The sequence below is a fragment of the Arvicanthis niloticus genome, chromosome 11, assembly GCF_011762505.2.
Source record: "Arvicanthis niloticus isolate mArvNil1 chromosome 11, mArvNil1.pat.X, whole genome shotgun sequence".
NCBI lineage: Eukaryota > Metazoa > Chordata > Mammalia > Rodentia > Muridae > Arvicanthis > Arvicanthis niloticus.
Window position 1 is genome coordinate 5,105,751 of NC_047668.1, and position 23,559 is coordinate 5,129,309.

General features: G+C 35.8%; 1 protein-coding gene across 4 annotated transcripts in view; it reads right to left on the bottom strand.

Annotated features, from left to right (window-relative positions):
• Positions 1–23,559, bottom strand: part of Togaram1 (TOG array regulator of axonemal microtubules 1) — a 64,595-nt gene that overhangs the window by 35,531 nt on the left and 5,505 nt on the right. For 2 of the 4 annotated variants that reach the window (XM_034513907.2, XM_076941833.1), the window contains exons 2-9: positions 17,022–17,178; positions 16,012–16,146; positions 13,596–13,892; positions 11,873–12,135; positions 11,008–11,246; positions 8,252–8,349; positions 3,747–3,896; positions 2,364–2,459 (exon numbers count right to left, since the gene is read on the bottom strand). In XM_034513907.2, coding sequence (XP_034369798.1) covers positions 2,364–2,459; positions 3,747–3,896; positions 8,252–8,349; positions 11,008–11,246; positions 11,873–12,135; positions 13,596–13,892; positions 16,012–16,146; positions 17,022–17,178 — 1,435 coding nt within the window. The remainder of the gene's footprint in view (positions 1–2,363; positions 2,460–3,746; positions 3,897–8,251; positions 8,350–11,007; positions 11,247–11,872; positions 12,136–13,595; positions 13,893–16,011; positions 16,147–17,021; positions 17,179–23,559) is intronic. The other 2 variants (XM_034513910.2, XM_076941832.1) reach the window with 2 other exon arrangements.

The window sequence follows — 23,559 nt, forward strand, 5'->3', positions numbered from 1 at the left end:
AGCACACCTTCATAGAGACTCCCAGAATTATATGGATCAGACATGATAGAGGCAGGCAGCCAGAAGACTAGATTCCAGAATTCAAACAAACAATTATCTTGATACTAAAATTTGTTTTGAGAATTGTATATTGCAGAATACATAGCCTTGGTGTATCTAGTCATCAAGCAAGCTGAGCACACCTGCTCGAATTTCTTATGTCCTGGAATTCCAGGCAGATGCAGTGAAGACACAGTGTCAGAGGCTTATCAATTTATTCTTCCCCCAACCCCTCTTCTAATATCTCAACACCAATAATCAGCTTGAAAAATTAATGAAGAGTCGGCGCCCCTATTCCCTGGGCTTGGGGACTGAGGTGGTTAATATTAGGCTGTCTTTCTAGGGAAAAGTAGTGGTTTTGATGGAACAGGGAGAATTAGCTAGGATTTATTGCATAGCCATAACTTACTGGTAGAAATATGTATAATTGTTATTAAGATGAAGTTATAATTTCTTAAATGGTACAAAATTTACTTTGACTTCAAATTTAAGGTTTTTATTGGTACGAGCTTCTTATTGATATAAAAGTGAGATGAATATTGTTACTATCATAGGCATTGCGCCTGTATAACACATTTAGGAATACAAGGCTTAGACCCAGTCCTTCTTTAAATTTTTTAACTTATTTGAGATGGTTAGACTGAGAGTTAAGGGTCTATAGCAAATTCATGGCTTTGAGTTTATTGTTAGGGAGTTTTCTATATTTTCTTTAGAAATAGTTGAGAGGAGTTAACAGACAACAGCCCAGACAGCCTTACATGGATAGTTGGTTTTCAAAACATCAGAAACCCACAGAATTGACGATACAAACATTTCTGTATTAATGTTCATTTTGATTAGAGACCTGTCTGCTCCTGACAGCTTCCTGTCTTGGATTCCAAGAAGAAATTGAGCATCTTTGGAGTTATTCCAATTGTGGTGAGAGAGCCACTAGGCAAGAATTGCCTCTTTCCATCTACAGACAAAATACTGTCCAGAAAAGGACACACTTGCAGAATAGTCCACTGATTATATCTGCCAAGACAGAGAAATCAGCCCTTAATAATTCTGCATCACTAGGTCTGTCAGATGATCCTAAGCCAGAAGGCTGAAGATCAGATGCTCCAACATTCTGTAGTATAGGGACTGTCCAGGTGTCCAGCAGTTTTTATAAATTGGCTATATTTTAGAAGCTATGCTTTGTGCTTCCCATAATCTCAGTTAACTCAGTCATTCTGGATTTCTGATGGGGTTGAAAACTTATAGTCTCATAGCCAATCCTTGCTATTTACTTTGAGAGAAAACATTTGAGAGGATGGTTTTCAGCTGACATTCATTCTAAAGCCAAGAAAAAAAAAAAAAAAAAAAAAAAGCCAGGCTCAGAACTAAGTCTTTTATTTAGGAGAGATGATAGAGGTTCTGCTTAGTCAACAAAATGATGGACTGGGTATTAGGTCTATCTTGCACCTTACTGACATAAATTGGTATAGTTATGCTCTAACTGTATTTTGAGAGAAAAGTTTTATTTTAACAGGAAGGGTGATATGTAGGGGGAGCTAAGGTGGGAGGAGTACAGAAAGGAGGAGTAAGGAGAGGAGGAGAAGAAGAAGAGGAGGAGCTAGGTGACGAGAGAGAAAGAGAGAGGGGGGCCAGACATGGAGGCGGATATTCACATGTCTCCGCCAGTCAAAGATAGTTGATATGTCTAGATTGGGTATTAGGTTACACTTCTGATTGATATTGAGCATTACCAAACTTATAAAGCTTTTGGTTGACATTAAAAAAAATTGTATAAAAGCAAAAAGGAGAAGGGGGTATGGGATAGGGGTTTTCTAGGGAGGGGAAATGGGGAAAGGGGATGGCATCTGAAATGCAAATAAAATATCCAATAAAAAAAAAATCCTGGGCTAAGTTAAACTGCTTATCTCTCAGGTTGCTTTTTGTATGGTATCTGGTCACAGTCATGAGAAAAATAAATGAGACAGCATTTAAGAAAAAAAAAATATTTAAAGATACTTAAAGTAATTATCCTACTTGAAGGTCCTCTTACATCTCTAAAATACATAACATGGGTTCATTTTGATTAGAAACAATATATTTTATATTAAATTATAATATTGCAATTTGACTTTAAACCATAATAAAATTTTTATAGTTACCTTGGAACTGTCTTAGAACTATACAACTACTTTTTGAAAGTTACTAACAATAACAACCCATAATTTCACTCAAGGGCAGAAATATAAATTTAAGCATTCATTTTTAATTATTTAAATTTAATATTGACAAAATTTGCTTATGTGTAAAGAATGCAAAAATTAATAGCCTAGATAACTTTGAAATACCTTTTCCAACAACTACTACTGAGTCTTCTGATAAGGTATTTGTAGATGTGAAGTCAAAACTGGAAATCTGCTGTAAATTTGATGACCTAGTAAATCCTAAAACAAAGGAAAAGGAAGAAGAAAGGGGGGAGAAAAAAAACACATTTAAAAAACTATAGTATATTTTAGGACATGTGGCCTTTTAAAATTGAAAATTTATTTCATAAAAATTATAGATGAATTAATTCAATGAATATTCAAAATCAGAGTACCCATTATACATTAGCTACCATAGAGAACAACAATAATACCTTACTTCCCTTAAGGAGTTTACATAGGCTAGGGTTGAAGATGAGAGAAACATACAACCAGCGAGCTAAGCAATGAAAGTGAAGGAAACAGTTCATACCAAAAAGAGATGAGGCCAATCTCAAGAAAACTGCACTCTTCTAGGCTGCTCAAGCTGGGTTACTTTCCCAGTTTGCTACAGGTAAACACACAGCCTAGCATTCTTGACCACCTCCCCATCTACGATGTCAGATGGTCAGAAACGATGAAGTACAGAGGTCCCCACTCCCCCTTTTCTTCCGTGTCATTTTTGTGGCAGAGTCTTGCTATGTAGCCCAGAGTAGCCTCAAATGTACAAACATCTTGCCTCTACCTCCTGAATGTTGAGACTGCAGGTATGCACCGCTATGTGTAGCTAAAATGTTCATCTTATCAGCGCCATAGTTGTCACATCTCCCCAACCCCCAAAAGGCAGCTCTTTACTTATTGAAACTTACAATGTACACCAGGCTGGCCTTTTAAACTCATGGTAACCCTCCAGTCACAAGCTCCCAAATACTGAGACTACACGAAGGAACTAACATCTAGCTAAAGAAATTGGTTTAAGTGCAGCTAGCACAGAAGAACTTAGGAAATGGACAAAGCACTCACCCACAGTACTGATCACTACTGCAGTTTAAAAACATAACAGTTACAGTGGCTAGTGACAACAGAGAAGTTCTAGCTAGCAGAAGGAAGGTACATTCCTGCTGCCACATCTTAGGTTCATGGTTACCACCTACATAAACAACTTACATGATTTTCTTACTGTATCTGAGTGATAAAATGCCTTATAAAAAAGCTGTTAGTATGTATGTACCTGTACATGTTCTTGGGGTGAAGCCCAGTATGGAGTCCTAGTTTTAACTAATGTTTACTCCTTTGCATTGGCTCCTTTAGATAAGAGCATAGACCATAAACGTAAAATGTTATGTAAGAAATAATCTATCAGGAGAATGGTAAGTTAAAAATCTTAAAGTTAAGAATTCTAAGTATTTTTTCTTGGTATGCTTAGAGAAGATTCTGACTTAGATATATTGAATATTAAAAGTTTAATTTGTCATAAAATTTACAAACCTTTTATATGCTTATGTCTTGGGTGTTCCTTATTTTGTATTTTTAAAGCACTAGGTGAAATGTCATGTGACCTATCATCTTCAAAATCACCACATCCAAACCCATAGTTCATACGTTGACCAATTATGCTTACACTGGATGTTGTTATCCCTATAAAATAAAATAATATTTATTTAAATAATTTGGTAATATTTACAATAGGTACATATCTCTCTTCTAAATCTATTTTGTTAAATACTTTTAAAAAAAGATCAGCAATATAATATTAGAAATTATGTTAGTAATTTTCAAAGTTTTACTATATTTTAAGCTATGTAACTTTCAGTGAAATAAAAACTATGTTTGAAAGAGTTAATTAAATAATTGTATGTTTAACTTGATGTAGTGGTGCACACCTATAATCCTAGCATCCAAGAACTAGACACAGGAGGACCACAAGTCTGAGGTCAGCGTAGACTACATAAAAAGTTCAATCACAACTAGGGCTACAAAAAATGAATTAAGGATTTAACTGATTAAATTAATAAATAAAATCCTTAAATTTTTACAAAAAATTCAAATTTTATAGCAATGGCTAATTTTATACAAGAAGGAAAGAAAGAAAGAAAGAAAGAAAGAAAGAAAGAAAGAAAGAAAGAAAGGAAGAAAAGAAAGGAAGAAAGAAGAGAAGGAAGAGAGAGAGAGAAAGGAAAAGAAAAAAATCCAAATGTTAAAAGAGGCATAAAGGGGTCTACGCTCTTTACTTCTCTCTCTTGTGCTCCCATGTGATGAGTGCACACTGGTCTGCTTAATGATTCAGACACTTCACGATTAAGAGCTCTGTAGCTCTGTACCTGGAATCATGCTCAACAGCCTGTAGATTTCTGTCCTGCAACTTAACTGCTGAGACATCCTGGTAACTCATTTAGTATATGTAAAATTGGAGAGTAAAAACTTTTCCAGAACTATCACATGAGTTAAATGCAGGAAAATGAATGCTAGGCAGAGTGGTATGTGCTTAAAAAGTTCTAGAGCCTAGGATGGTGAAACAGGAGAAACACCATGAGTTTGAGGCCAGCACAGGCTATATACAAAAAGCTTAAGGATAGCCTGGTCTACACAATGAGGCCTTGTTTTATATATCCCCTCTCCCTGGGGCTGGGCCTGGGGCAAATACACATAAAGAATTTAATATACTGCCTAGCATATTGCAAATACTCAAACAATATCATATCCCTAAAAAAATAAAATACAACAGTATTGTTTTTATGTTCCTTTTACAAGTAGCAAAGAATGTACTACTTGTTAAACATTTAAATGTTTAAATCTACATCTGCTTATTTAAATCATCTATACTATACTAATACTTTACCACTACTGGAACTACAAAATGTTTACTAAATAAAAATTCCTATTCAGTAATTTTGCATCCCTGCCCATATTTATACATAGCTCCAATATTAAACAGCAAGCAATAATATACTTCACTTTTAAATAATGCAATACTTGGGGCTGCAGAGATGGCTCAACAGTAAAGGGCAGTGAGTGGTCTTCTAAAAAACCCGGATTCAATTCCCAGCAACCACATAGTAGCTGACAATTATTTATAACTCCAGTTCCTGGGGATCTGACACATTCACACAGACCTACATTCAGGCAAAATACCAGTATATATATAAAGCAAAAATAAACCATAAGTAATGTAATAAATAAACAAATAGCTGGAAAAGTGCTGGCTGTTGAAAGCTGAGCTAGGAAGAACCGGAGTCAAAAGGCTTCAGCTAAGTGTACAAAAGAACTGCTTACATGAATACGGCCCTAGGTTAGATCCCCAGCTCCACATAAGACTGGCATGAGTCCCTGAGCTTGTTGAGGTAAAGCCCAGAGGATCAGATGTTCAATGCCACACAGTAAGTCAAGACCACCTGGCTACATGAGACTTTATTTCAAAAAACTAAAACACAAGCCTCATTTTAAATGATAATGGCCTTTCAGAAGAAACTGAATTTTAAAATTTTTAGTTTTAACAGTTAATTTAGCTATTAGATATTAGTAGACTATGTTGGCTTTAGGTAGAAATGTATTGGAAATTAACTTAGGAATTCAGTATTATTTACAGTAAAGGATAACATATACAAGGAAACATTCCCTGGAAACACTGCAGTAAAGGCATGCTGTCTTTATCATCTTTATACCATGTCTGGACTTAACTTCACACAATCTCTATTCTGATCAGTATTCTTTTCATGTTTTATAGTAAATAAAGTGTAGAAATCACTTACTGATAACAAAGCAAACTTAAATGAGAATGATCTTCAACATTATCAATTTAATAGTTTGATAGACTGTTAAATTTATCAAGGATATCTTGCATTAAACCTAGTAACAACAGTGTTTCTCAAGTTTGTTACTAGAAATCCCCAGGATTTGATAAGAGTACTGATTTCTCCTCATAAACGGGAGTTCACTAGGTATGAGGTGTGACCTCAGAATCTATTCACATACAAAAATTAAGTATGTATTGAAATTACCAAATATTTGTTAATTTTAGAAAAACACAATATATTATACATAGAGGTAGGTATTATTATAATCAATTGCTGATTGATATAAATACTGCCTAAGTTCACAAAAGTAGCAGCAGAAAGGAACTCAAATCCAGGCTTTAAATCAGTTATTTTTCCAAACCTAAGGTAAACTTAGAGTTCCTTTTACAACTCGATTCAGTCTAGGAATCAGCTCGCTCTTCAACCCTGTATGAATGTGTTTAACATGATAAATGATGTTAGGACGCTCGGTATTAACAAAGATTGAAGAATTGGTTTAGGATGTCTTACGTCCCTCCCTGTGTGAGATACACCAGTGAAAGCCCATCAGGTACTGCGTATGTGCTATATGCCTAAGGTTTCATCACGCTTTCCCAGCTCTTTATTATTAGATTGAGAAACAAAGTTTCAAAGTAGTTCATTTGTACATGGTGTGACTATTATTATATATTAATTTGGAATTAAGGTGGTGGTTTTTAACACACTACGGCTACTAAATAATGACTCTGTATACTGAATATATATCTCAATGTTGAATATTATTAGCTTTTGCAAGCCAGAAAGCCAAACACACTCATTTAAGTCAAGGATTCAAGATTAGGGTAGGCACTTGGCAAATAACTGAGGAAATCAATCACTGGAAACCAAGAATCTGAGGGTTACCTGGACTCAGTGGTACACGCCTGTAACCTCGGTATTCAGGAGGCTAAGGGAGGGGTTCTGCCAATTCTAGTCTGTTGCTACATAAAATAATAATAATACTAAGAAGAATTTTAGAGTCAAAGAAAAAACATATAATTGCAGTAGCATAAATCAGTGTGTGGCTCAGTAGTAGAGGACTTGCCTAGTATGTATATGGCCACACAAGACACCAAACATATATGCAATAATCTTATCTGAAGCATATTATAAAACATATAATAGTATCCAAAAAAGGTTAGTTATCAATACTGTCTGTGAAACAGAGAAGGCAACTGAGCCAGAGGGCGGGACAGGTATATATTTCATCCACAAGACGTCTGAGAAGATGCTAACGGATAGAAAGTGGATGAACTGTGCTCTGAGACTAACTGGTCTAAATGACTGAGTCAAGGGGCCGAGAAAAGCCAGCAGGAGCCAGATCGCTGGGAACTGGCCAATCTAGTCAGTTTACAATGGGAAATGGATTCTGAGTGAAACAGACAAACTATGCAGCTGAGCCTGCTTACCAACCAGGTAAGAAATAAGGAATTGTGACAGAAAGCCGTGGTGACGGGATTCAAAAGGATAAAACTAAAACATATCTCAGAATAAAGTTAATTATCTTATAAATAATCATATACAGGTCATTATAATGTAAATAACCTCTAAAATTGTTAGAAGTTTTTTACATTGAAATCATATAAAAATATAGCCCAGTTTGGTATAATTTAACCGCGATTCAATATAGTTTTACTAATCACCAGGAAAAGTCATACCTATGTTCAAATTGTAACAGACTAGAGCCTAAATATTTTTCAAAATGATTACTAATTTCTAAAGGTATAAAGTAATAATCTCAGGTTCAGAAAACTAACAAGGGCATACAAACTTATTTATTAGTTCATGTATGTTAACAAATAATAGTTAACTAGTGTCAGCTAGTAGTAACTAGATGAATATATTTTTTGTCATCTGTGATACTTATGTTCTCAAACTGTTATATATTAGAATTATGAAGGGAACTCTCAAAATTCTGACAGTCAGGTCTCAATGCATACCGATTAAATAAAATATCTCACAGAGGAATCTGCCACATCAAGACCAATGACTGAGTCAAGTAAATATTTTTTTTCCCCAATCAAAGCCATGTTACCCTCATTAGAGTAGCTTTTTAATGAGTTATGATTAGATACAAACTGTTAAGTAAAAAAACAAAAATCTAAGATGTGTTTGTTATCTTTTTTTATATTACAAAACAGTCATATTCTTTATAAAGCATATTCATAAAACATAGAATACCTGTACTGGAACTCTGTTCAGTAGCATGGGAGATTTTCTTTGCAGAAGAAAGTCTTGTTGAACAAGGTTTTGATCCGAATGTTGGAAATATGTCTGACCTAATGAAACAAAGTAATTTTAATCAACATTCACAATTCAGAACTGTGCAACACACATATCATTTATTGTATATTCTCTTCCTTAACTTATTAGGAGTCTAGGTAAACATGAAATATATGACTGAAAGTACATGCTTGTGTTAATGCTTGTGTGGGTCGTTGTGTTTTGACTTTGAGACTAAGTCTCACTATGGAGTCTTGGCTGTCCTTCAATCCACTATCAAGACTCATAAACATCTATCTGTTCTCTAGCTCCCAAGCAAGGGGGTTAAATTTGTATATGACCATGCCTAAACCAGGAAAGATTTTTTAATGCCTGAACCATAAAGGAAATAAATTATCTAAATTATCTCCTAAGTTACTATAGACATGTAACATACCATTATAGAGAGAGAAATAGAGACTGGACAGTATTAGGAACAACAGCAAAAACTGAGTTTTGTAAACGCCATTTTCTTAACTTTTCTTTGTTCTACCATTTACATATTATAAAGGCCCATGGGACATCCCTATCTCCTGAAACAAGTCATCGCTCAGTGAGCTGAAAGAGACACAGGATTTAAAACCATACTTGTAGAATAAAGATCTTTCTTTCATCTAACTAAAATATACTCAGTATGATTTTACATTTCTAGTAGTCTAGAGAAATGGCTCTTTCCAAATTTTCAAAACAAACCATCAAAATGGCTCTCAGAATAAAGGTGCTTAACACCAAGCCCGATGACCCAATTTTGAGCTCCAGGACTCACATGGGGAAGGAAAGAAACAGTTTCTGACCACCACATGCACACTGTTGCACAAATGCACTTATATACACATACATTTGTGGACACAAAATAAATATGAAAATTTTAATTACTTAATTTGATTTCTTAATAGGACCAATGGAATTCCATGAGCAAAGCCATCCTAGACTATACAGCAGCCTGGACAACTTGGCAAAACCATTAAAACAAACAAACAAAACAAAACAAAACAAAACAAAACCACTCCAAAACATAAAAGTGCTGCAGACGCCGTCAGGGACTCCATGCTGTTGTCTAGCAGCTGCAAGGCCCTGTTCAATTCCCAGGATCATCCACATTGCCCCAAATGGAAGTATTCCAAAGCTGTGAAACTCAAAAATGCAGCAATCCTAAGTTCATTAAAGGCAATGAGGTCAATCTCATGTAGAAGAGTTCAATACATGAATAACTTAGACATAATTCTAAATGTTGCAAATATAAAATGAACTTCTCTTCCCAATTGGTTTGAAAATTTTAACATGTTGCAACTATAGGAGTTACACCACACAATTTCATCTTCTTATAGGATCAATGACAGACATTAGGTCTAAAAATTACATGTTTAATACAAGTTGTTACTTTGTTAAAGTCATTCTAGATCCATTGCATAAATATATCCCAATATTCTATCTAAGTAGGAACAGTGAAGAAATTTCCAGGAATAAAAGGTTTCTGAGTATAAGTTATGATTTAAGTTAAAATTGTGAAAGAAAAAAAACATAAGACAAATTTCTAAAGTGAAACATAAAAACTCTGCTAAATTCTATTATTGCTGATATTTAGGCAGTCTCTACTTCCATTTGGGAGAGGTTTATCAAATTGAAGATAATTTTAAATTTTAAAAATTTACTTCTGATAGCTGTATATTAACAAATAAAGCCAAAAGAAAACAAAAGACTGACATTAAATTTTAGCAAGACTGAGCAACAGTCATAACTTCCACATTACCAAGAGGAGTATAAAATTATGCCACTACTTAGAAAAACTATTTAGCAATTGTTTAAATATACATCTATCTACCCACATCATGGCATTTCCACTATTGACTTGCAGTCCCAAATAAAGGGAGAATTACTTCAATGAAGTATTCTGTGACTATGAAGTCACAAAAACGCCCAGAATCCAGGTGAGGTCACTCTTTCAGAGCAGAGGTTTCCTGGGCAAGCAGGTATAAGGTAGCCAGGACTTGAATCCCAGAACTGTTAATCTGGGCCGACCAAATCCTCACTGGGCTAAATAAATGAGCTCCAAGCATGGAACCCTAAGCTTTCTAAGATAATGGAAACAAATATAAAACAGAGTGGGGCAACATTGGGTAGAGCCTGCCCATAACCCAGAGTAAGCTTGTGCTGACCTAGAAATAAAAATAATAATATAAGTCAATTGGCAGAAAAGTGAATGATCCAGGAAAGAGCTAAGGGACGAAGAATATTAGAGTAAATCTTAGGAAAACAACTGAAGCATTTGATACACGGCCCATGATAACTTTGGAGATCTAAAGTTACAGTTAGAGTCACACACTCTTTCTATCCCTACTCCACAAAAGGTAAGCAAGGTACGATTGGTCAAATTCCACAGTGTTTTAAAGGTATTTAACTGTTTTAAAGTTGTTTTGTTTTGTCTGAAACGTGGCCTCTATAGCCCTAGCTAGCCTGGAGCTGTTATACAGACCAGGCTAAAGTCAAGCTCATGGAGACTCGCTTGCCTCTCCCTCCCCAGTACTAGCATTAAAGGCATATGCCATCACATCCAACATATTTAAATATTTTAAGAACTAAAAATTAAATGGCTTTACTGCTTTTCTAGATACAATCCGTTAGAGGTCTAGATCACAAATTATAGGTGAATATCAACATGTCAGAAAATAAAGTACATTATTCTCTTCCCCTGGGGAGTTGTAGAAAGAGACGAGGTCAATGACTCCTGGCTATAAACTCCACTTTCACTGTAAGAGCTGATGTTTGGAGAGGAGGATCGGGATGGGGAGTCAATGGTCAGCTCAAGCTTCATGGCAGAGTCGGGACTGTCCACATCAGAGGTACTGCTGCTGCCACTCAGTTTGGCTCTTTTCTTAGCTGCACTATTACGAAGGGACCTAAGAGAGCTCTGCATCTAGGAAAAAGAAAAAGAAACAACTCATGAGATCAGCTGTTAGATATATAAGAGCTAGATTTTTGAACTTCATTAATTAGCCAATCCTCCATCTAGTACAAACAAAATAGATGACATTATACGCACAGAAGAAAAACCAGATTCCATTGCTTGGGTTAATAAACAACCTACAAGGCTGTGAACTGCTGTGGAGACAGTTTTCTGCTATTATTAACCAGGACACTTTATGGCAACGGGCAAAATGACTGAATATATTGTATGAATTCAATTAATACTTAATCAGTGACTCTGAAATCACAGATTATAAATGAAAGAAGCTAATCAGCTGCTACAGGTCCTTCCACACTCTAGGGAGGGTAACGAGAGATAAGCCCCTTCAGAGAATGGGACATTTACATAGAACCTGCAAGGGCTACAGGTCAAAGTAATGGACCAACATAGGGAACTTCTAAAGTGAGCTACAAGTGAGTTACACTGCCAGTTCCAACAGGAATTATTTTCATAAAAAAAAAAAAAACAAAAACCTGTTACAGTGTTTTAAAAATACCATGTTTCCCCATGAGTTGACTGTATTACAAAATATGAAAGGGTTTTTTTAATGATTAAAAATGATATTTAGTTCTCACCTCTTCCTGATCCAAATCTTTATCTCTGAAGTTCAATTCTGAAATATCAATTGTAAGATTATCTTTTTCACTTTTCCAAATATCATCAGGCTGTTTCTTTATGTGTCCCACTGTGCTTAAGTCAGTTTTATCAGGCAAAAGGCTTATTCCCCTTGGTATGGGAGGGACAGGTTTTGACCCATTTAGGCCTCTTCGGGAAGAAGGCGATCTCACCAAGGCTGGTGTAAGTTGAACTGGAGTAGTTTTTTCTTGAAAATTTTCTCCTACATAAAAAAAAATATATATATTTTATTTTTTCTTATTTTTATAGGAAGTATGTTTGAGTCATAAGTATTTAGAATAAAATAATTTTAAATTAAAGTTTATTATCTTAAATTAGAATGAGACTTATATAAATAAGACATAAAAGTATTACTATTCAACAAAAAATAAGTGTATGAAATCCTTCATATTATATAAAATACTATATATTAAGCTACATTTAGAGTTATCATAACTAATATTTGTTAATGATAAAGTCCAAAATAAAGCCAGAAAGTTGACACATTTGGTCTCATTTTATTATACAAACAGTATTTCAGTGACTGGTGTATGTTAAGCAGCATTGGGAACTGGAAAGAACAAGCTCGCTCACACACACACACACACACACACACACACACACACACACACACACACACTTCCGAGATTTCAGGGATCAAACTCATCACTTTACATACACTAAGAGCAAGAGCTCTACTACTATGTTATACTCACAGACCAAACTCTTACCTTTTAATATGACATTTGATCTTATATAAAGAACAAACAAATTAATAGAAAGGTGTGAAGAAGGACCAGTGGGAAGAAAATACTATGCTAGCATAGGCAGAGTAGAACAGCACTGGCAGTGGGCTTAGGGTTATCAAGTGAACTCTAGGTTTGTGAGTGACTTTAAAAGCAGACTATCTTCCCTCAGAGACAGAGGATAGAAACGCATGTAGAATATAGGGAATGCCTCTAAATAGACTTTATTTGGAAACTGGATTTGTCTAAATGAATTTACATGCTAATTTCATGACTATGGTGTAAGATATTATTATTATAATTGGTTTGTTTCTGTGTTTTCAAGACGGGGTTTCTCTGTGTAGCAGAAGCCTAGCTGTTCTGGACTTACTTTGTAGACCAGGATGGCCTAAAACTCAGAGACCTGCCTGCCTCTACCTTCCAAATGCTGGGATTAATGGCATGTGTCACCATGCCTGGCAAGGTGTAAGATATTAAGAGAGAATATTTTAGTTAGTAAAAAGAGAAAATTCATTACAATCTTTTTTTTTTTTTTTTAGCAAATAATAAACATTTTCAATGAATGTCAAGTACATGAATAGATATCATAGTAAAATATAAAGAATTTTTATATTTTCAATGCTAAAAACTTGCTAGTAGGCCCTTGCAACATGTTCCTTTATACTATAAAGAAATGTTACTTTCTTAGTTCTAAAAAGAAAATCTTAAAGTGGCAATATAGGTTAAAAAAAAAAAAAAGGCCATTTCAAATCAATTTTTTACTGTTTATTTGCTCTATTAAGTATATTATTATGTACTTTCTTAAATATTTGTAGACCAGAGGAAAAATATAATTAGCTAGGTTTTAAAATTTAATAATGTTATATATTAACTTCAAAGCACTAATTCAAACATAAATAAACTTAAATAAAACACTGATCTTTACCATCGTTCCTACCTGTAGGGTCGGATGATTTCTGGTTGACAAGCTTTTTCTGTGGACTTGGCTTTGATAGTCCTTCGAAGCTCTTAAGAGGCCAAGAATTTGAGAAACTAATGGCATTATCCTGAGATTTCTTTGGAGATACAGAAAGAGGAGACGTGTGCTTCGGACTAGTTCGAGGTGATGAGAGAGGGCAGGATGGAAGGATAAAGGGTCCTGGGCTTGCATTTGAAGCAGAGTATGAAGAAGTTCGTTCTGATTGACTACCAAATGTTTGCTGTGTCTTACTGCCAAAAGTAAGGCCAGCATATACTGTAACAAAACAAAGACAGTATGTTACTTACACATTCATGGTCTCAGAGTTCAAAGGCTTTTCCCCTTTCACATTTAGCTCCCCCATATAGCATTTCTGTTTTTGTATGATGTCAGGAAAAAAACTAATTAATTTTGAGAAAAACACTTCATATCTTTAAACCCAAAGTTTTCTTATCCTCCTGAAATTTTCTACTACATTGGTAGTTATTTTCTTCTTGTAATTTTATAAAATTGTATATATGTAAGCATATATATCGAATACATATGTAAAAAGAATATTTTTAATGTATCGTTCTTATTTTCTCATAATTTTGGTGGACATATTTCTATATCAACATATTCATTCTGTGAGCATATGTGTATTATACCTTTTCCACATTTTATTTTCCCCCAATTTAAATGTGTGTTGCATTTAGTAGAGTCTTTCACATGTTAAGCAAATTATCTACCATGGAGCTGTATCCCACCCATTAACACCTTGACCTCCCCATGCATAAAGCAGCATTTCAGAGGAGAAAAAACATCTGATTGCATTTCTTTATGTACTTAGTCCATGCATATGCATGTGGAGAACAGAAGTTTACGTCAGTTGTGGTCCTTAACTGCTCTCCACTTTATTTTTGGACTAGGCTGAAGTACTCTGACAGCAACAGACTGTGTTAAACAGAGCATCACCCTCTCTCTGTCTTGGCAACACATTCCTGGCTCTGGAACTTGCACAGATGCTAGAGATTGAGATTAGAGGTCTGCATGCTTACAAGACCAATAATTAACAACTCAGCCATCTTTCCAGTCCCATCACTAAAATTCAAATGGTTAAGTTTTTCCTTTTATGTTGGTGGTAATTATTAAGTTAGATTTAATTCTATTATCTCGTCTTTGTTTTTACATTACTTCAGTCCTATCTTTTGTTTCTGTTGGCTAGGAAGCTGCCTTCAAACTTCCTACATACCCTGTGCTGGCCTTGAACTTCCTACTCCTAATGCTACCTTCCTAGAGCCGAAATTGAAAACATGCAAAACAGGCATAGCAGGTTTTTGTTTGTTTGTTTGTTTGTTTGTTTTGTTTTTATAATAAAGGTTCTTGGGTGACACCAATTGCCTTCCTAGGCAAGCAGTCTTCTACTAAGTAAGCTACCATAAGCGTCAGATCAGTTCCTACTACTACATCCTCTTACACCTCTACGTATTTTTTTTTCCTGTTGAAATAGGGTCTTGTGGGAAAACTCTGCTAATTAAGGTCAAAGTCCACCTCTAAGCTTGGCTCAATATGGACTGGCTCCTCTCACCTTGTCAGAAGCATTCTAACCCCCCCGACACTGGCCTCTACTTGAGAAACCTTAGTTCGATTACAGGATCAATTTCCTTTCTCCTGATAAAAACCCATTTAGCTGGTACCTAAGATTCTTGCAATGCTGTCCCATGCTAATGAGGCATTTTGGTACCCTAATTCCTCACCCAATGATATTTGCTCATCCTAGATGTCCCTACCCTCAGTTCCCCAAAACTTTATACGCCTTGAATCACCCAAAGTAAAGTTGTGTCCTTTTAGCCATAGGTACACTCCCAGGGCTTCTGAAGCCTCTGCCCCCTTTGCCCACGTGGACCTTGTCAGTCAAGAATCCACGAGGGTGAAAAGAACGGCAGGGTCTCACCCTATAGCCCGGGTTGGCCCAGACTTTATGTTTATGTCATTATGGCAATTCTCCTGCCTTGTCCCAAGTGCTGGGATCACAGGCATAAGCTATCCTGTCTTATCTGAAAGGACCTGTCAGGAAGTTATATATTTCCTAAGAAGACACAATAAATTCTATGTAGCTTTAAAATTTAAATAAATGCATGTACATAGTACTATTTAATTAATGTTACTTTCAATTCATGTTGGCCTTCATCATAAGTTTAGTCATATTTAAATCAAGTTTTAGAAGTCTAACATTTTAGAATAATTATAAAAATATTAGTATCATTACATTATAACAAGTATTTGTTATGATCATCCAAATTAGTGTGTGAGTTAGTGTCATAATGACACTAGTGTAACATTATAAATAACATTATAAGTGTTACTTATAATATGTAACATAAATAATGCTGCTTTGTAAATCTGGAGCTTATACCTTTATCTTGATGGCCATTGGCTGTCCCCAGGAACTGTAAGTCAGAACCCACACTGCCAGTTTTACAACCTATCTGTGACAATCCAAGTTGCCCACATTTCCCAGAAAGATTTGTCTGAAGATTTGCAGTATTACCTTTGAAAAAAGAAGGCATGGAGGAACAAAGTAAAAATAAAGGTTATTTTATAAATACATATTTCATATATGTTGGTAAAATTATATTCTGGACTTTAACTCTTTTTTTTTTTTTTTTTTTTTGTTTTGTTTTGTTTTGTTTTTCGAGACAGGGTTTCTCTGCATAGCCCTGGCTGTCCTGGAACTCACTCTGTAGACCAGGCTGGCCTCGAACTCAGAAATCCGCCTGCCTCTGCCTCCCAAGTGCTGGGATTAAAGGCGTGCGCCACCACCGCCCAGCCTAATCTATCATGTCTTAAATTGATTTAATATTTGCTCCCCTGCTCTACTAGAAATTGATGCTTTTCTGTTTGTTTTGGTTTTGAGACAGGGTCTCACGATATAGTCCTGGGTGGTCTGAAACTCTCGTAGACCAGCCTGGCCTAGAACTCATAGAGATCTGTTTGTTTCTTCCTCCTGAGTACTAGCATTAAAGGTATATACCACCACATCCATCACAGAACACGAGCCTTTGAAGAATTATACCTTTCTTGAACGCTCCATCACACCTGACATGTAGACATGCGCAAGAAACATCAGTGTCTTTAGTGACCATGGCCTACATAAGATGACCTATGATCTCAAGAGACAATTGCGTCAAAGTGTCTGCTTTTTAGCCAGTCTTCAATAAGCATTTATTAATTTATTATTTATATATGACATAAGTAAATTTATAAGTAACAGACAAATAAAATGCATAGTAAATAATATAATTTATTAAACCTGACTTGTCCATTGGATCACATATGCTTTCTACAGGCCCTCAAGTGGATTATGAAGTTTAGAGAAATCTTTAAGTTACTTCAACACACCTATTATTTCAAATATTTACTTACCAGCACCACATGTAGGAATTGAATCTGAGTTAAAATCCCGACTACTCTGAAATAAGTTTCTTGATGACCTTTTTTTGCTAAAACATAAATCATCATTGGCTGGTACTCCTTGAGAGGGCTTTAATTTTGGAGATGGAATAAGGTCATGAGCTGAAAACTGAGAAGAGAATAAATTAGCAAATTTTTGCTAAGCCTCCTCGGTTATAAATAATTTAAAACCAATTACAAAACTCAAATAAAGAAAGTATTATTGAGTATGTAATACAAACACTCATTCAGTATGACACATTAACAGTATTTTTCTTTCCAAGATAGAAATGCTACCTTTTCTTTCTTTTACTAGACTGCAAGTCTTTTCTTTACCTTTCTACACTATTTATCTGGCAGTAAGAGAGGAGACAAACTCAAAGGAGCAGGATGTCTGACTCATCAGCGGTAAGTCTGCTCTAAGCCATTCCAGCAGCAGGCAACGAGCAACTTACCTGACAAGCATCCTACTCCTCAGACAAGAGGAGACAGTGACTACTGATGTTCTGTAGCCCGACTAAACTACTACAAGCAAAGGTAAAGAATGGTACCACAGGGCTCTGGTTACAACCACTTAAGTAGGGGCTAGAGATGTGCTCAGTGATAAAATGTGCTTACAGGCCTATGAGAAGACTGACTAGCAACAAACAAACAAAGAAACAAACAACCTCCTGTACATTACACACACAGTTCTTGATGGTTTCCAGATGCTGTCTCATAAATATAGCATGATCTGTTAGTGATATATGTTCTTCAAAGTCAGGATTACAATTTCCACAATTGTTCATATGTTATTAAACAAAAAGCCAATTACAGTGAACTTCCAACTGAATACTTTAAAACAAAAGATACATTAACAGACTAGTAGATGATCTAATAAATAGTATTCACTGTGCAGTCAATTTTACATTATATTTGTTTTGTAATTAATTTCAACTTTTTAAAACCCATCCTCTCCTATTACCTTTCCAAACTCTAATAACTCTTCTACATTCAGGCTAACATTTTTTTTTTCAGTTTCCACATTAGAGAGAACATGAAGTCCTCTATTTCCATTAACATGATTTTCACGGTTTTAAAAATACTAAAAAAAAAAAAAGTTTTCATATTCAGAGAATTCTAAAATTTTAAAAAGTAAACCACTTACTGGTAATAATCTAATATCTACACTGATAACTTTCAGGTTATTCACAATTTTGACAAGCTATAAATGTAAAGGTTGCTTGTTTGGGAGGGTTTAAAACAGGTCTCCTAGCTCAGGCTGGGCTCAAAATCACTATGTAGTCAAAGATGGCCTAAATTCATGGGGTTTTTTTCTTTTGTTTTTATTTTTTTGCTTTTGTTTTTGCCTTTACCTCCCAAATGCTGAGACTACAAGTATGAGCCAGTAGACCTAGTTTTTGCAACACTGGAGACTGAACCCAGGTCTCGTGCATTCTAGGCAGGCAGGCATTCTACTGACTTAGCTATAAATTCATTCTCAAGCTAATGTATTGATTGATTGATTGACTGATTTATAGAGGCTACTTACAACCCAGGTTGGCTTGTAATTCACAATCTTGCCTCAGCACACCAAAATACAGGAATTATAGGCATGTTCCACCATACTCACATTCACGTAAGAATACTGTCAGTATCCCCTAACTGGTACCTGCATCATATAGGTACCAGTTATTCAACACAGGTCATCAGGCTTGGTGGCAATTGCCTCTGCCCACTGAGTTACTGACTGGGTTGGCTCTACAATCTGTGTTTTGAAGAAGATACTGATGCAATTCATATGCACATTAAAATTTGTTTTTTCCTTTGACTATAAAACTCTCTCTTTCACAAGTGTGTGTGTGTGTGTGTGTGTGTGTGCAAACACACTCACAAACCGCACTATAGAGCCTCATTTAGGGAACAGTACCAAATACAAGCAATAAGACAGAACAAACATATATTTTACATATGACTGCAGGGGTGAATTTTCTGTATCTTTCATACTTAAAATTTAGCACAGAGTATATGTGCTTAATTTAGAATTGAATCTCCAGACTATCTTTTTATATCAGGGCTCCTTTATTAAAAAGTAACCAGTAATAAGTCCATCCTGCCTATGTCCTGGTGCTACTGTGTTGCCTGGTGTTTTCTCTCACTGTCAAACAGCGGAAAACAAATTGGGGTTAAAAAACCAAAACCACAGGTTGGAGAAATGGCTCAGTGGGTAAAGGAACTTTCTGCCAAGTCTGATGACCTGAGTTTGACCCTCACATTGAGGAAGCAGAAAATCAAATCCTACAAGTTGTCGTCTGACCATAACATGCTAACTGTGACATGCACATAAATGCCACAGAAACTATACCTTAGCACATCATCTTCCAGTTACGGAAAAATCAAAGACAAAGAAGATACTGGAGGCAAAGATGAGGGGAAAAAAAAAAAAGACAGAACCAAAAGTAAAAATTACATCCGACTCCCCAGAAATCATGGAAGAGAAGAAAGTGAGTGAAGTAAAATGTCAAGGAAATGAAAGAGAAAAGCAAACGCCACCAGCCTAGCTAGAGGTCTGAATCCAGGGAAATCACCACAAAAATGAAGGACAAAAAGGCATCCAGAAACAAACAGAAACTGAGGCATTTTTCTAGTATGATCTTTCCTTACAACAAATGTTAAGAGTTCTTCTTATGAAAAGAAAATTAAATAGGTCAAAATCTTTGACATACACACAGAAAGCAGAGAGAAGCAAAGAGACTGATAGACAGACATATACAAGTGCACTGGAGAAACAATAAGGGAGGTATAATGAAATATTTTTTAAATTTTGTGTGTGTGTGTGTGTTGCCTGCATGTATATCTATGCATCATGTATGTGTCTGGTGCCCAGGAAGTCCAAAAGGGGGTGTCAGGTACCCTGGAATTACAGAAGATAGTGAGTCACTATGTGGGTGTTTAGAATTGACCCCAAGTCTTCTGAAAGTGTAGCAAGTACTCTTAAGCATTAAACCATCTCTTCACCTTTTTTTTTCTTATTCTTGATTGCTCTAAGAACAACTCAAAACAGCAGTATTAATATTTCTATTTATTGTGTCTGTGATATGAATGCGTACTCTAAGGCAACTACAAAACAAAGAGCAAAATAAAAGAGCTATGAAAAAGTTAAAGACAGAATCATAACATTCTCAATTAAATCTACAAAAGACGAAAAATGTTAAAGACAGAAATAAACAGAAGCAACAAATAGAAAATATTATATATACTAATTCATCATATTAACTGTTAATAGAAAATATTATGTATACCAATTCATCATATTAAGTGTTAATAGAAAATATTATGTATACTAATTCATCATATTAAGTGTTAATAGAAAATATTATGTATACTAATTCATCATATTAAGTGTTAATAGAAAATATTATGTATACTAATTCATATTAAGTGTTAATAGAAAATATTATGTATACTAATTCATCATATTGTTAATAGAAAATATTATGTATACTAATTCATCATATTAAGTGTTAATAGTTTAATCTATACCAATTAAAACACAAGATGGGCTATGGAGATAGTTCAGTAGTTAAGAGCATTTGATATGCAAGCAGGAGGTCCTGAGTTCAAATCTCCAGAACAACGAGAGAGCGAGAGCGAGAGCGAGAGCGAGAGCGAGAGCGAGAGCGAGAGCGAGAGCGAGAGCGAGAGCGAGAGCGAGAGCGAGAGCGAGAGCGAGAGCGAGAGCGAGGCAGAGGATGACTGAACAGAAGCCTGTAGCCTCAGTGCTGTCAGACAGAGACAAGAGCATCTCTGAAGACTGCTGACTATCAGCCTAGCTCCAGGTTCGGGGAGAGACCCTGTCTGAGGGGACTGAGGCACAGTGATTCAGTAGGACAACTGATTCCTCCTACACACACACAGCCTATAGCGCATACATATACCACACTCACACAAAAGAACATTTTAAAGGAGTTGTCTGCATAAAACAAAAAAGCAAAATCTAACTATATATTTTCTACAAGAAAGCAACTTTAAATATATTAATGTATACACATTAAGTAAAAAGATAGAGAGATACTGTGCTAATATGAATAAAAAGAAAGCAGGCATGATGCTGAAGAGATGGCAGCAGTTAAGAACACTGACTGGTTGCTCTTCAGGACAATGGTTAGACTCCCAGCATATCCCTAGCAGCTCACAAACGTCTCTAACTCCAGTCTCACAGGATCCAGCAACACCTTCTTCTAGCCCCCAGAAGCACTGTACATATGTGATACATAAAGACGTACATAAAGGCAAATACTTATACAAATAAGATTAAAATTAAAAACAGGAAATCAGGCATGACTTAATTTCAGACAAACTGAACTTGGGAGCAAAAAAATTATTAGCCATAAAAGGAGTGCCTCTCAATAAAGAGATCAATACTCCAAGAAAATATCATTTTAATAACAGTATAGCATCAAACTACGTGATAGAAATAGAAGCAGAACAGCAAGGAGAAATAAATAAATCCACTAGTACAGATGGAGACTCTATCGCCCTTCAACATGCGAAACTGACAGATCCATATGGAGAAAAATAGAAAGGACATTGAACTCAACAACCTGAATGAACTGGATATAATTATCATCTACAGATAATTCCATCTAGCAACAAATTGGGTATTTCTCTCAAGCTCACATTCATCAACATTAGAGAATAGTCTGGGCTAAGAAGAAGATAATTTGACCAAGTCTACCTCTAAATTCAGGTACTTGCTGCACAAGCGTGAGGACCTGTGTCCAGATCCCCTGTGGATGCAGGATCTGTAACCCTAGTGCAAAGTGCATGAGGCAGACAGAAGCTGATCCCTGGAGCTTGCTGAAGAACACTCCAGCTCCACGTTCAATAAGAAATCACACCTCACAACAGGAGGCAGACATCTATAGAGAAAGGCACTCAGCCGAGGCAGAGGCAGGCGGATTTCTGAGTTCGAGACCAGCCTGGTCTACAAAGTGAGTTCCAGGACAGCCAGGACTACACAGAGAAACCCTGTCTGGAAAAACCAAGAGAGAGAGAGAGAGAGAGAGAGAGAGAGAGAGAGAGAGAGAAAGCTACTCAACATCAACCTCTGGTCTTTACATATTCACACTTGAGAAGTACCCTCTCATGAATACATACACACACAAACACTGAAAGAGAGCATACTCTTTCAAAACACTTTAAAAATTTTAAAGGAATATGCCAATATAATAGCTGTTCTCAAACTGCGAAGACATTAAGCTAGAAATCAGCAACAAAGAGAAAACACACACACACACACACACATACACACACACACACACACATACACACACACATACACACACTCACACACACACACATACACACACTCACACACACACACATACACACACACATACACACACACACATACACACACACACACATACACACACACATACACACACACACACACAACACACACACATACACACGCACATACACACACACATATACACACACACACATACACACACACACATACACACACACACACATACACACACACACACATACACACACACACATACACACACACACATACACACACACACACACATACACACACATATACACACACACACACACATACACACACACATACACACACACACATACACACACACACACACATACACACACACATACACACACACACACATACACACACACATACATACACACACACATACACACACACACATACACACACACACACATACACACACACACACAAATCCCCCCCCCCCAAAATAACCAGTACTTGGAAATTAAAAAATATACTTATAATTTACAAATAAGTCAAAGAAGAAATACTAAGTGAAATTTAAGCAAATTTCAAACTAGATAAAGATGTTTCTGGAATAGCAAAATTGTTTCCATTATTACAAAAACGAAAGTTTTTGCACCAGCAAGATGGCTCACCAGGTAAAGGCACTGCCAAACCTGATGAACAAACTTCAATCCCACAACCCACATGGCCCAGGAGAGAAGCAACCCTCTCCAGCTGTCCTGTGACTTCCATACATGTATTATGGCACATGTGCTTCCCATCTCCCTCCAATAAATAAATAAAATGGAAACAAGGAAAAGAACAAGCTAAAATAAAAGCAAGTAGAGGAAAAAAGTAACAAAAAAATAGCACAGAAATCAGTGAAAACATGAAATCAAAACAGACACTTCACAAAACCAAAGACTGGCTTTTTTAAAAGATCAATAAAACTTTTAGTTAGGCTAAAAAAAGAAGACACATTTTTTAACAGCAGAAATGAAAGAAAACCACATAAATCATAACAACATTAGGATGAAACAGATGATTTGACCAAGTCTACCTCTAAATTCATTAAGCGGGCTTATTAATATTCCTTAAAAAATCATTAATGTTTATAATATATAGTAGTACAAAAATCAAACAAAAAAGATGGAACTGGAGATATAGCTGGAAAGAGTTGAGTTCCTACTCCATTAAGGCCCTGGGTTCAATCCCAGC